The sequence below is a fragment of the Gobius niger genome (assembly GCF_951799975.1).
Source record: "Gobius niger genome assembly, chromosome: 6".
NCBI lineage: Eukaryota > Metazoa > Chordata > Actinopteri > Gobiiformes > Gobiidae > Gobius > Gobius niger.
In genome coordinates, this window is record NC_136857.1 from 36,608,218 (window position 1) to 36,623,451 (window position 15,234).

The window sequence follows — 15,234 nt, forward strand, 5'->3', positions numbered from 1 at the left end:
CAGCCAAGTTTGAGTGAAAACAATGACCTCCATTGTGTAATTGGATGAACAATATCCCTCTGTCCCTTTGTCTTTTCTGTCAGCGTAGTATTTACTCTCACGGACAATTAATGAGTAAAAAACACAACATGCTGCGACACCTGCAGTGGTGCTTATGGCCTCTAGGGGCATGAGTTTTTTTAGTACTGCTTAAAGTTAGTTCATTTGTGCTGAAAGAGAAGACAATGAACTCCGATACAGTTTTTGTTTCATTTGGATTCCACCAGTAATGAGATATCAACCAAAAACTACAACACAGAAATGCATTTCGTCCTCATGCACGTCCTCATGAGACTGTTCCAGATGTTAGCTTCAGCCTCAGCGTGTTTAGTCCTGACTCGGGGAAGGACCCTCCCTCATATGGATCTTACATGTCAGAGATGGACTTTGGTGCAGAGCTGTTCCTCTGAGCGACTGAAGCCAGTGCAGAGACCGGAGCACTGGACTAATATACTTCCTGGTTCTTGTCAGGACTTGTGGCACTAGCATCTGGACCTCAAGAGAAACCCATTGTGCATGTTTTAGCTGGGGAAACCAGACAAAATGAGAACATGTAAAATCAGACCAGCCTTCATAAACTGTGTCTGTTATATTTATATTATGAATGACTCTGTGCGTGACGACAACATGGCGTCCTTGTCCCAGCGCCGGCGTCTTCACCAGTTTCTCCGTGTCCGTCCTGGGCCACGCTGAGGGAGTCCCGGCTCCTGAACCCTGTGCTCGCTCAGCGCAGCGGCCTGGACTTATTTAGAGATGCTCCGCTCGGCCGCGCAGCTGCTCGGACGTCACTCTCTTTTCTCGTCTCTGTGGATGTTCTCGCCCGCTCCGCCGCTGTTTGGGCCCGAATCAAACACCGTCTCCATGGCAACGGGCCAAAGGGCGGCCGGGACGTGAGGCGGCGGACGCTGATGTAGGAACATAGACTGTCATCGTGTCATCCAACGGTGACAGTTTATGTTCTGGAGCTTTGAACTGCAAACCTCTGAACCCCCACCTGAGCAGTGATAAATGACCCAAAACAATTTCCAGTATTAACCTCTTAGCCCCCACCTTTTTTTGTCTTGTTTTTGTAGTTTTTTTTTTTCTTTCTTCATCGATTTTTCTTCCTGCTTATTGTCACATTTTGTCTTGTTTTTGTCGTTTTTTATTGTTTTATTGTTGCTTTTCTGGCATGTTTTTTCTTTTTTCACCACGTTTTCATTGCGTTTTTGTCTCTTATTTTGTTTTACTTTCATCCTTTGTTTCCGTCGCTATTTTGACGCTTTTTTCAAGAAGCTTTTTAGATTTGGGTAAAGCCAAACTGGAGAATGGGGGTTAATTGATCAACCATAAACCAAGCCCAAAAATGAACAGTAGAAGCTGTTTACAATGTTGTTAAGTGAAACTAGACTTGTTTTGTTGTTTGTGAGCTGTATATGAATGAGGCCCCTGAGTCTGTGAGCTTTATATAAATGAAACCCTGAGTCTATGAGCTTTATATAAATGAGACCCATAAACCTGTGAGCTTTATAAAAATGAGACCCTGAGTCTGTGAGCTTTATATAAATGAGACCCTGAGTCTGTGAGTTTTTATATAAATGAGACCCTGAGTCTGTGAGCTTTATATAAATGAGACCCTGAGTCTGTGAGCTTTATATAAATGAGACCCATGAGTCTGTGAGCTTTATATAAATGAGACCCATAAGTCTGTGAGCTTTATATAAATGAGACCCCTGAGTCTGTGAGTTTTTATATAAATGAGACCCTGAGTCTGTGAGCTTTATATAAATGAGACCCTGAGTCTGTGAGCTTTATATAAATGAGACCCATGAGTCTGTGAGCTTTATATAAATGAGACCCATGAGTCTGTGAGCGTCATATAAATGAGACCCATAAACCTGTGAGCTTTATATACTGTAAATGAGTCCCATGAAGGTTAAGAGGTTTGTACATTTGGATCGATGGAGGCGCCGCTTTGGGGACATGTGCTGATTTTAAAGACGTGTTAAACTCTGAATAAACACCTCATTATTGTCACAAGTATAAAAAGTGTGTCTCCTCCACCTTCCCCTCCTCAGCTCCAGCAGCTTCAGTTTCCACACACTCTCTCTGTGTGTCTCCTGATCGCTCTCGTAGCGTCAGTGGACTGGAAAACCCTCAGCCTCTCACCTCCTGATCCCTGGGCTCTACATGGACAGATTCCTGCGTTTTGTGCCTTAAAAAGGAGCCGCGGCCAGTCTAAAAATACCGCGTTGGATCAGAGCAGCGTGAAGAGGAACCGGGGGCCCGGGGAGGACAACGCCTTCTATAGGGAGAGGCTTAGAGTCGTGTCGTCATGGGGCACAGGCCCAAACAGGCCAAACTGAGATACTGAGATACAAATCAAACAGGTCTGACGTTTCTGCACAGGTGGTCGAGAACAATTTACTCAAGTACTGGTCTTAGTCGAGCATATTTTCTCCAGTTCGGCTTTACCCAAATCTAAAAGCTTCTGGACTGGAGAGCAACAGTGTAATTTAGTCGGGGCAGTGCATGTTAATTAACATACGTGGGACTCATGCATGTAAACACGCCACACAGGATTGTAGCCTTAGACTAATTTGCATCCGTTGTCCCACACACGCTCATTCATCCTTTTTTTGTCATTTTGTTACGCTTTTTTTTAGGCTTTTAGATTTGGGTAAAGCCAAACTGGAGAAAATGTGCTCGGTGTTGGTGGGAGTTTAGAGGTTAAAGGTGCTATACCTGATTTATCTCTATCTCTATCCTCCTTTAGTATGTTGTAAACGCAGACATTTGTGGGGAAACACACAAAGTGGGTCATGTCCAAAGCGAGGAGCCTGTGCAGCCGAGTCACTCATGCATCATTTACTCTCTCTCTCGTTTACTCTAAAAGTGTAATACAGACAACATCAAACTGTCATTTAACCCTAGAACACTCTCGCTCAAATCCATAACACCATCACTAACGGCGGGTGAATTTTATGTAGAGAATCCACCCGATAAAAAGTACTTCATCAAAATCTATCAAAACATGACAATACACGACACATGTGAGTCGTGTTCTTTTATATTAAAGAGGGGGTATTATGCTTTTTTCAGTCACATAGCACCAGTCTATATCACACTACAATGATGCCGAAACCTTCTGTTGGTCTGTAAATGCAGTAAATTAGAATAACTGCCTTGTATAAAATGTCTCTCTCAAAATGGCTGTAGTGAATGTCTTGAAATAGGCCTCTGTCTCTTTAAGAACCTCTGAGCCTTTCAGACACGCCCCCTCCACACGCTGTCTGTGGCATCAGTGGGGAGGGGGTTCTGCTGAGGAGCAGTGGTTGGTTACTCGGCTGGTGACGAAAGCTCGGAGGCGTCTCCAGGAGGTGGGGGCGTTCCTAGGAGGACTCAGACAAACCTATCCCTAAAATGGCCGCCATCAGAGTTTTTACAGATTACTCAAAAATACGGGAATGTGCCAAGGCAACACTTCAGGCATGTTTTTAATGAGGGAATGACATAATAACATGATGTGAAGCTTGAAAAAGTTGATTCTCCCTCTTTAAACTGTGTCATGTCTAATAAAATGAAGGAAAAGCATCGTGAGAGGACCAGATACAAATGATCCAAAATTACTGAACAAATAGGAATTTGGGAACAAAAAATGTGTAAGATGTAAAGTTGCTTTTTGGTCCAGCCATTCCTGGGATCTGTGAGACTTCTCTGGTAAAGCTCAGTGTCCTCGGCACAAACAGCCACAGGAGAGAGAAACTAAATGTGTCTGATTTTGAATGGGTATAAATAAGCATCTGACTAAAATAACTATGTGTTACTCACTTACTGTGAGGCAGAGACACCGAACTCTGAGACAGGCGCAAAGAAATAAATGTGTCAGTCCTGAATGTCAACCTTGAAAGGGGACAAGAGCCTGATTAAATACACTAACCCTTCTATCACTATTGCAAACATGTGCCTGCAGGAAAAAGTGTGTTTTGGATTAAAACACCCAGGCCATCAAAGATACCCAGAGCCCAGAGACCCAGGACACTCAGATAAACTCAGCATCATGAAAATCACATAAATGTATTTACTCGGGTGAAAAACACCCGGCTATAGTATTTAGGGTTAAGTGTAACATGGCAACAGATTAGCAGACTTTATTTTTCAGCTTAAACCTGCCTCGATAAACGACCCCCAAACTCAAACAAAACGACCAAAGACAAACGTCGTGTGCAAAAAAGGGACACTCATCTTTATTTAGAAAACAAAACATTTCACTTTGTAGCTTTCAGTCACTTACATCGACACTTTAAAAATACAGCTTTCAGTCACTCTTTGTTCACTTTCTCCAACAATCTCCACCTACCAACTTCTCCACTTGATTCTCAGCTCTGACCCTCCCGTAGTTTCAGTCCCGTTGAGTTAAATGTACCACTGTGTGCGCGACCCGCTGCTCAGACTGTGGTACTTCTGGCTGTGGACGTATCGAGGGAGCGAGTCTTTCTCCATCAGAACGAAGACGTGTCTCTGAGCGGCGGCGAAACACAAGGCGCTCGGTTTGTCCAGAGACCGGAGGATCTGCTCCCGGATCGACTGGTCCACGTTCACCTGAAGGACAGAGAGAAGAGGACGAGGAGTCACCGACAGGACAGACTCAGGGGACTCATTTATACAAAGCTCACAGACTCAGGGACTCATTTATATAAAGCTCACAGACTCAGGGTCTCATGTATAAAGCTCACAGACTCAGGGACTCGATTATTTAAAGCTCACAGACTCAGGGACTCATTTATATAAAGCTCACAGACTCAGGGACTCATTTATATAAAGCTCACAGACTCAGGGACTCATTTATATAAAGCTCACAGACTCAGGGGTCTCATTTATATAAAGCTCACAGACTCAGGGGTCTCATTTATATAAAGCTCACAGACTCAGGGACTCATTTTTATAAAGCTCACAGACTCAGGGTCTCATGTATAAAGCTCACAGACTCAGGGACTCATTTATATAAAGCTCACAGACTCGGACTCGATTATTTAAAGCTCACAGACTCAGGGACTCGATTATTTAAAGCTCACAGACTCAGGGACTCATTTATATAAAGCTCACAGCCTCAGGGTCTCATGTATAAAGCTCACAGACTCAGGGGTCTCATTTATATATAAAGCTCACAAACAACAAAACAAGTCCAGTTTCATGTGACGTCACAACATTGTAAACAGCTTACTTTAAAACTGAGTTGGTGCTTTTTTGGACCGCAAAAAAGCAAAAGAGTAAGAGAAAATATGACCAAAAAAACAACAAAAAAGTGACAAAAATTGGACTAAAATGTGACCAAAAAAACCCTACAAAGAGTAAGTAGGGGAGAGTGGGGTAAGATGAACCACTGGGTAAGATGAACCACCCTTATATTTTAAAGTATAAAAAAAAAATCTTGAAATGTGAGATTATAGATTTAATCTTTTCATGATTTGAACATGACAGACAAAAATTGAAAATTTGGCTGTAAAATAACCCTGCTTTTCATGAGTTCAGAGTACATTTTTGGCTTGATCCCAAAATCGATCGTCACTAACAAACTAAAACTGGAGGTAGATTTTTTTTTTCCTGATGTTGGTTGGTCATTAAGCTCGGTATAAAAGCAGATTCATAATTTAGTTAGATTTGTTCTTAAATAAAAACAACTATTCTCACTCACTTATATAAAGCTCACAGACTCAGGGTCTCATTTTTATAAAGCTCACAGACTCAGGGACTCATTTATATAAAGCTCACAGACTCAGGGACTCACTTATATAAAGCTCACAGACTCAGGGGTCTCATTTATATAAAGCTCACAGACTCAGGGACTCATTTATATAAAGCTCACAGACTCAGGGACTCACTTATATAAAGCTCACAGACTTAGGGGTCTCATGTATATAAAGTTCACGGGTTCATGGGTCTCATTTATATTAAGCTCACAGACTCAGGAAAAATGTAATGTGCAATTGTATAGTTTTTGCTTTGTTGATGGTAGTTCTAGGTCTAGTAGAGACAAGCAAAAATAATAATCAGCAGAAGGACCATATGAAGAGATAAAGATTTGGTATAATGTGTTTTTGGAATAAAATCGCTAATGGGAAACAATGAATTGTAAAAAAATAAATAACTTCATGATGTTTAGTATTAATTTCACCTTTAAATCTGGAGTTTCAATTCACCCCAAGGTCTGGTTCAACTCACTCCACTCTGGGGGTAAAATGACAAGTTTTTTTTGCAGACCAATACATAAAAAACATATACTTCAGATGTTTTTTGAAGCTGCAAAAAAACAGAAAACATCCCAAAAAGTGTAGTAATAGTACAATTAGTACAATTTTGCATCTGTTGTATACTGTTTTTACACAACAAAGCAAAAAGTGGCTCATCGAACCCCAACTCCCCTAAGTGTGTCAACAATGCAACAAAAAAACATACCCAGCAACAACGTGAGGAAGAAGATTCATTTAGATGAGTTTTGTGGGTCTTAGCTTTCAAATGGGGTGTTACATTGGCTCGGGTAGATGTAGCCCCCCACACGTACCTCTCTCTTGGACGTGGGCTCGAGGAACTCCTGGTAGATCTCGTGGGCTCTGCTCCTCAGCTCCGGCTCTGAGCTGATGCTCCTGAAGTCCTCACAGGCCAACCAGAAGTCCAGGTTCTCCTCGCTGAACTCCGACTGCAGGAACCGCCGGAAGGAGCTCGTTTGCTCTGCGGAAAACCAGGGATTTCAAATTTAAAAGTCTTCGCTTGTGATACTTTCATCCCCTCGCTGTGTTTTTACCTTTGTCTTTCAGAAGCAGCTCGAGAGACGACTGAAGGGAACAGCCCGGCTTCAAACTGTGGACAAATGTAAAGGTAAAGATGAAGAAAGAACTGTCTGGAAATAGTTCGAGTCACAACACTCAGAATAAGAAGGAAACACGACTATTCTGAGCTCAGGGGAAGTGTCTGTCTGAGACCAGGCCGACTGCTTTATATTAATACATGAGGGAAGTGTCTGGGTTAAATCGGTGGAGGGTTTTCAAGCACAGTGGTTTTCCAATGACACCACACAAAGTCCCGGCAGCCATTTTCAATATCGAAGTAGAATTATGCAGTACTACAACATGTAAAAATATCTCTACTCAGTATGAAAATGAAAGATATCTGACTGACAGTGGCATTTTTATGTACTGGTAATCATTGCTCAAGAAGAAAACAATAAAAACTCGGCCCCAGAGACGCACGTTTATTTGAAGAAACCAGTGAGTCTCTGTCTGTGGAGCTACAGCAGGATTTACTAAAGATCTGCCTCACTCTGAAGACTAAATGAACACATCAAAGAAGAAACTGTGATTTTTACAGTTTGTCATGTCGACAGAGTCTCAGTTTGAGTCAGTGTTTAAGCTGTTCAAGACGCTAGCATGCTACCGGTTAGCAACTGTCATCCAACTGTCAATGGCTTTGACACATCTGTGAACACTGAGGAAATACTACAATAACAGCTCTGACCTCTGTCACATGTTGTATCCAAGCCTAGATGTTTGTGGTTCAGGGCTTTCTCTGGGAGAAGTCAGAGCTGAGCTGTTGAAGCTAAATGCTAACCGGTAGCGTGCCAACGTCTTGGGCAGCTTAAACACTGACTCACTGGTTTCTTCACATAAACGTGCATCTCTGGAGCCCAGTGTTTATTTCGTCGACTAAAATATTGAGTCTTAATTTTAGTCAAAGTGATATTTTTGATGACTAAAACTAAATAAAATATTTTTCATGAGACACAAACTGTGACTAAAATGTCCAGATATTTTAGTCGACTAAAATAAGACTACATAAAAATGAAAAGGAGACTAAAATCATCCAAAATTCTATTGTCCGTCTGAAAGAGCCTCAGATATAAATCCTCTGCCAAAGGAGCAGCTCCATAAACCAGAGGACCTGATTAAATATGATTATAATGAATATTATAATTTTAGTCAACTAAATTTACTTGCAATTTTAGTCGACTAAATCTAGACTAAAATTGAAGAGAATGAATTGACTAAATCTCGACTAAAATTGAATTAAATTTTCACAAGTTTAGGTCTTTCACAAGACTAAAATGAAATTAAAATATGTTGTCAAAATTAACACTGCTGGGAAAACACGGCCCCAGCAGTGTTACTGTTTTCTTCACGAGCAATGATTTTAAGTACATAAAAATGCCACTGTTAATCATTCGTCATTTTCATCCTGAGTAGAGATATTGTTACATGTTGTAGCACAGCATAATTGTACTTCAGTATTCAAAATGGCCGCCATAACAATATAGGCTTTTACACCAAGCACGTTATGTCCACGGCCTGTTTCACGCACGTCACATCACACATTCTAGTTCACTGAACATCTTTAATCCGTCAAGTAATAATCTCGGCTGGAGGTCGACTGATATTTGGGGATTTTACAATATCTGCTATCGGCCGATAAAAGCCGATATCTCTGGGACCAAATGTGGCAAAAAAAATTAAAAAGAAAAAAGAAGAAAAAAAAAGATATAGAAACTATAGAATTGTGAATGTTCTGTAGTTTGTTACTCATTGTTTCTTGTTGACTTTACGAGTCCCGGCTCAATTTACCCCAAAGTTAGTGTTTATTCAACTAGAAATCTGCTTACACTATGAATAAGCAGACAACATTATGAGAGAACCGAGAAATTCAGGAACAACAGGAACAGGAAGAATTATATTTGTAATATACTAAAATACTCTTTTCAATGACGAGGGTTTGACTCTCTGAATGAATCAAAGATGAAATTATCTCCAAACGTCATCAAGTGGAACATGAAACATCTTCACCAGAAACAGAATCACTTTTCCTTTGCCAAGTCTGTCAGTGTGGAAACTCTTTCAATTCTAGTTTGAATGATTTGTTTTTTTTGCCCATTCTTCCTTACGAAAACGGGCTGTGCACAGATGTTTAAGCTCGAAACTCCGCCTGAACCGAGCACTTTGTCCCCAGTTCGGCTTTACCCAAGTCTAAAAGCTTCTTGGAAAAAAGCAACAAAATAGCAACGAAAAGGAGGATGAAAAAGCAACAAAAAAGTTACAAAAAGGCAACAAAGAATTAGCAGAAGACAAACAAAAGCGATAAAAAAGTGGCAAAAAAATGTCCAAAAAAAACAATGCGGGAACAAAGCCAGGAAGAAGATCCTTCTAGATGAGTTTTGTAGGTCTTGGCTTTCAAATGAGGCGTTACTCTGGCCTATAGGCATTTGGGTAAAACTGAACTGGAGTAAAATGCACTCGGCTTTACCCAAATCTAAAAGCATCTCGAATGGAGAGCAACAGCCTCATTTGAAAGCTAAGACCTACAAAACTGAGGCTAACTTTTTTGTCACATTGTCGCCACATTTTTGTTGTATTATTGTTGCTTTTCTGGCACATTTCTGTTGCTCTTTTATTACTTCTTTACATTTTAGTCACTATTCTGTCTTTTGTCAGTTTTTTGTGTGTTTTATCCTCATTTTTGTCACTTTTTTAATCATATTTTTGTCGCTTTCTTGTTACCCCACACTCTATAGTTAAACACAAGAACCACTGAAAGTTTCTTAACCTCCTCATTATGTTTTGTACCTGGTTTTTGATTCATTTGTATTAAAATGACAAACACTCAGATTCACATGAACCTTTGAAATGCGAGTCATGTAAATAAAGCTGACACTTTTTCATAACTTTTTTGTCACTTTTCTTGTTACTCTTCAACTGCTTTCCTGCTGCTCTTTTGTTGCTTTTTTGGGGGGTTGCATTTTCAATGTTTTTTCATCTCATTTCTGTTGCTATTTTGAAGCTTTTAGATTTGGGTAAAGCCAAACTGGAGAAACTGTGCTCGGTTCAGGGTCATCATGTAAAGATAAAACATGTTTTATTTTCTAATAATAATGTGTGGTTGGATTTACCCCACTCTCTATAGTTAAACACAATCACCACTGAAAGTTTCTTAACCTCCTCATTATGTTTTTTACCAGGTTTTTGATTCATTTGTATTAAAATGACAAACACTCAGATTCACATGAACCTTTGAAATGCGAGTCATGTAAATAAAGCTCTACGTCCCGGTTGAAACACACTGACCCCCCCCCGGTCTCCACGCAGCTCGTACCTGAGGCTCCTGGACTGAGCTTCTCCGTGGTTCATCTTGCGGACGGAAAGACACTCCACGTCATCTTTGCGCCGGTTTCTCCTGAAGCTGATGAAGTTAAACCTGCAGCGATGGAGAGATTTTCAAACGACGGTTTTAGCGAAGAGGAAGAGCGCGAAGAGGAAGTGGAGACAAACGGGGAAGGAAGCTGACCGAGACTGAAGGGCAGAGGGGGGAGACGGTTCAAGCTACAGCAGCTCCGAAAAAAAAAAAACACAGAATAAACTCACAAACACAGTTCGTCTGAGAGAGGATCAGTTTCAGCAGGTTCTGAAAACCAAGCACAAACTCCGGGCCTTCTCTGTTTCTGGCCCGCGGCCTTGGAATCAGCTGCCATTAGAGATGAGACAGGCCCGGTCTCTACCTGTTTTAAACCGCTCCTACAAACGCACCTCTTTCCACAGGCGTAACACAATTATAGACTCTTACACTGTTTGTACTTGTTTCTTACACAGAGCTTTATATTCCCCGAAAAAACTATGAAAGAATAAACAGGGATGAAACCAGGTCCAAACTAGGGTCCAGCCGAGATGGATTTTTGGGTCCGATACCGATATGAAGGGTTAGCTGATTATAGGCCGATATTTTAAGTAAGCTCTCAAACATATACCTAAACATTTATTATTATAGAAAAGGTTTAAATCATAGAAATATATCTGACAGAGGCCGATACTGAGTATTGTGGATTTTGATTGGTCGATATTGATGCACCGCTGGAAAATATCTGGCCTATAATCCCGTACACATGCCTCTCAGTCATGTGACTTTTGTTGTTATGGCGGCCATTTTGAATCCCGAAGTAGAATTATGCAGTAATGTTTATGTACTCGTAATTGTTGTTCCAGAAGAAAACAGCAAAACATGGCCCCAGAGACGCATTTTTATGTGATATAACCAGTGTGTCAGTGTTTAAGCTGCTCAACACGTTAGCATTCTACCAGTTAGCATTTAGCTCTGCTCTCTCCAAGAGAAAGCCCTGAACCACAAACATCTAGCCTTGGATACAGCAGGTCACAGAGGTGTCTATCGTGTTGAAGCCATTGACAGTTGCTAGCCGGTAGCATGCTAACGTCTTGAGCAGCTTAAACACTGACTCAGACTGAAGCTCTGATTTTGGAGAAAATGTTTGTGAAAGTCCTGCTTTGAAGCATAAACTAGATCTAAATTGTGGTTAGAATAAAGTTGATATTAAGCAGTTCCGACCCAGTGGTTCTCAAACTTTCCTTCATAAAATATTTGTCCTTTAAACTTTCAGCGAGCCGAGATCAAGATCAAAGCGAGTCCATAACTGACCTAAAACCCTGGGTATAAACTATGTCTAAACCAGATTAACACAAACCTGGATGCATCACTAAAGCAATGAAAGTATCTTAAAAGGAATAAAGTAATAACAAGATAAACAGAAAAAAGGCAGAATAAACCGGGATTAAACCGGGTCCAAACTGTTGCACCAAAGGACGACTGAGGCTCGGATTCAAACAAGACCAAACGAGCACAGGCTGAACACGGCAGGAAACCAGTCGAAGCAGAAACCAGACACAAAACCAGGAATGAACAAAACAAAACAAACCAGGAAAACAAAAATCCTCCTCGGATAAACCAGGTTTAACCTTGAACTAACAAAGGAAGGTCAAACTGAGGACAAAGACAGACTGAGGAAAGACACGGAAGAGTCGCTTATGTTTTATGAGCAAAAGGAAAGACTATGAAAGATGGAAACGGGATTTCTCAACAGCAAATCCAGATATTCCTAAAACTCAAACCAAATCTAAACATCAGTGCATTAACACATTACATAAGCATAAAAGGAAATTTAACCTGTTAACCCTTAACCGAGTACAGCTTTACCCAAATCTAAAAGGTCAGAGCCTATAGGACAGTGCAACACCTCATTTGAAAGCTAAGGCCTTCAAAACTCATTTTAATGGAGCTTTTTACTTGCTTTGTCGTCACTTTTTGGACTTTTTTTTTTTCACGTTTTCATCTCATTTTTGTCGCTATTTTGACACTTTTTTCCAAGAAGGTTTATGAGTCAAAGGTCAAACTGCAGAAAATATAAACCTCGAATAAACCGGGTCCAAACGGCGTCGCGCCAAAGGACGACTGAGACTCAAACAAGACCAAACGAGCACAAAGGACAAAGCAAGACTGAGGAAAGAAACGGAAGAACAAACTGTGTGCTGGAAGAAAAGATTATAAAAGATGGATATGGGATTTCTTAACAAATATTCTTATAACTTCTAAAGCATAAACCAGATCTAAACGGAGGTAAAAACAAACACTGGTGGTTCTGAAACTTTTCAGGCCAAGTTCCAACTCACAACAGGACCGAACATCACCGAACTCTAACGCATCAAGCACGAAAGAAACGATCACAAATTTAACTTCACCAAACACATTTTCTCAGGTCAGAGCCTATGGGCCAGTGTAACACCTCATTTGAAAGCTAAGACCTTCAAAACTCATTTTAACCCCTTAACTCCCATATGAACCAAGCACATTTTCTCCAGTTTGGCTTTACCCCAGTCCAAAAGCTTCTGGAAAAAAGGTGTGAAAATAGCGACAAAACTGAGCCAAAAACAATGATGGAAATGTGACAAAAAAGTGACGAAAAATTGATGAAAAAGTGGCAAAAAAATGTATGAAAAAATGACAAAATATTGACAAAAAAATGACAAAAAATGACAAAAAATGACAAAAATGTGACAAAAATGTGATAAAAATTTGACAAAAAAATTACAAAAATGTGACAAAAAATTACAAAAATGTGATTAAAAAATTGACAAAAAAAAGACAAAAAATTACAAAAATGTGACAAAAATGTGATAAAAATTTGACAAAAAAGACAAAAAATGACCAAAAAAAATACAAAAATGTGATAAAAAATTGACAAAAAGATGACAAAAAATTACACAAATGTGACAAAAATGTGATTAGAATTTGACAAAAAAAAAGACAAAAAATTACAAAAAAAATGACAAAAATGTGATAAAAAATTGACAAAAATTTGACAAAAAATTGACAAAAAAATTACAAAAATTTGATAAAAAATTGACAAAAAAATGACCAAAAATTACAAAAAATGTGACAAAAATGTGATAAAAAATTGACAAAAAAATGACAAGAAATGACAAATTTTTTTTACAAAAATGTGATAAAAAATTGACAAAAAAATGACAAGAAATGACAAAAATGTGACAAAAATGTGATAAAAATGTGATAAAAATTTGACAAAAAAATTACAAAAAATGACCAAAAAAATTTACAAAAATGTGATAAAAAATTGACAAAAAAATGACAAGAAATTACAAAAATCTGACAAAAATGTGACAAAAATGTGATAAAAATTTGACAAAAAAAATACAAAAATGTGACAAAAAAATTACAAAAATGTGACAAAAATGTGATAAAAATTTGACTAAGAAATTGACAAAAAATGACAAAAAAAATGCAAAAATGTGCCAAAAAAATTACAAAAATGTGATAAAAAATTGACAAAAAAATGACAAAAAATTACAAAAAATGTGTCAAAAATTTGATAAAAATTTGACCAAAAAAATGACAAAAAATGACAAAAATGTGACAAAAAATGGACGAAAAAATGACAAAAATGTGACAAAAAATGACAAAAAAGTTACAAAAATGAGTTGAATACCCAACATAAAATGACGGAAAAACAATCTGATGACATGAGAAAAAAGATCCTCTCGGTTCAGGCGGGAGTTAAGAGGTTAATGGAGTTTTTTCCTTGCTTTGTCGACATGTTTTTCCCATTTTCGTCACCTTTTCATGGCTCCTCTGTCACGTTTTCATCTCATTTTTGTCGCTATTTTGACACTTTTGTTCCAAGAAGCTTTTAGATTTGGTTAAAGTCAAACTGCAGAAAATATAAACCTCAAATAAACCGGGTCCAAAACGGCGTCGCGCCAAAGGACGACTGAGACTCGGATTCAAACAAGACCAAACGAGCACAAAGGACAAAGCAAGACTGAGGAAAGAAACGGAAGAACAAACTGTGTGCTGGAAGAAAAGATGGATATGGGATTTCTTAACAAATATTCGTACAACTTCTAAAGCATAAACCAGATCTAAACTGAGGAAAAAACAAACACCAAGTACCAACTCATAAAGCCTCGATCAAAACATGAACAAACCCATCGGAAATGACTAAAGCATGAAAGAAACTATCGCAAATTTAACCCCCGCCTTAACCAAATGCACTTTCTCCGGTTCAGCTTTACCCAAATCTAAAAGGTCAGAGCCTATGGGACAGTGCAACACCTGAAAGCTAAGACCTTCAAAACTCATCTAAATGGAGCCTTTTCCTCACTTTTTGGACATTTTTTCTTCCATTTTCGTCACAGATTTTTGTCACTTTGTCACGGCTCTTCTGTCACATTTTCCATCTCATTTTTGTCACTATTTTTTCCAAGAAGCTTTTAGATTTGGTTAAAGTCAAACTGGAGAAAATGTGCTCGAATAAACCGGGAATAAACCAGGTCTGAACGGCGTCGCTCCGGAGGACGACTGAGACTCGACCTGCACGTTTATAAGGAGAAGAGTTTGTGAATCTTATCCTTTTGACCAAATCCATTCCCTTCATTGTCCTATTGTCACCAGGTGTTTGATTCCAGACCCTGCCCCCCCCATCCCCCCCCTCACCTCCCGCTCCACATCTGTCCATCTGAAGAAAACAAAGTCCACCCCGGAGTTGTTCACCCACCGTTTGGGCCTCTTGACCTCATTGAGCAGATCCTTAATGTCGTAAAAGCGGATTTTGGAGAACAGCATTTTGGGCATATCCCATCCTTCTCCCGTCCCGTCTGAGTGATACGGGTTTCAGACACGGACAATCCCCTTTTTTTTTTTTTTACTTCAAAACTTGGAGAAAGCGAGGTGACGTTTGCGGACGAGCCGCGACTCGTCGGCGAATACCTTTGTCTCTGACGCATCAGTGAAATGCACGAGGAAATGGGTTTGTTTGGGGTGAAAAGTGGCCCCTGGTTTTGATTGAGAGGATCTCCGTGTGTGGCTTACGGTGCG

The 15,234-nt window shown here is 39.6% G+C and overlaps 1 protein-coding gene across 1 annotated transcript; it reads right to left on the reverse strand.

Annotated features, from left to right (window-relative positions):
• Positions 1 to 4,247: 4,247 nt before the first annotated feature.
• On the reverse strand, positions 4,248 to 15,001 carry LOC306964240 (regulator of G-protein signaling 21-like). The gene is made up of 5 exons (XM_079558221.1): positions 14,915 to 15,001; positions 10,153 to 10,254; positions 6,821 to 6,876; positions 6,581 to 6,747; positions 4,248 to 4,620 (listed from the first exon to the last, which is right to left on the reverse strand). The coding sequence occupies exons 1-5, from the start codon at positions 14,989 to 14,991 to the stop codon at positions 4,435 to 4,437; spliced, it is 588 nt and encodes a 195-aa protein (XP_079414347.1). The 5' UTR covers positions 14,992 to 15,001; the 3' UTR covers positions 4,248 to 4,434.
• Between the last annotated feature and the right edge of the window lie 233 nt (positions 15,002 to 15,234).

Bases quoted from the DNA above. Each gene is read 5' to 3' on its own strand.
- LOC306964240 (XM_079558221.1), bottom strand. From the start codon at position 14,991: ATGCCCAAAATGCTGTTCTCCAAAATCCGCTTTTACGACATTAAGGAT. The intron at 6,877-10,152 runs GTACGAGCTGCG...ATTTGTCCACAG, and splicing joins GCTCAGTCCAGGAGCCTCAG to TTTGAAGCCGGGCTGTTCCC. The intron at 6,748-6,820 runs GTAAAAACACAG...GGTTTTCCGCAG, and splicing joins GCTGCTTCTGAAAGACAAAG to AGCAAACGAGCTCCTTCCGG.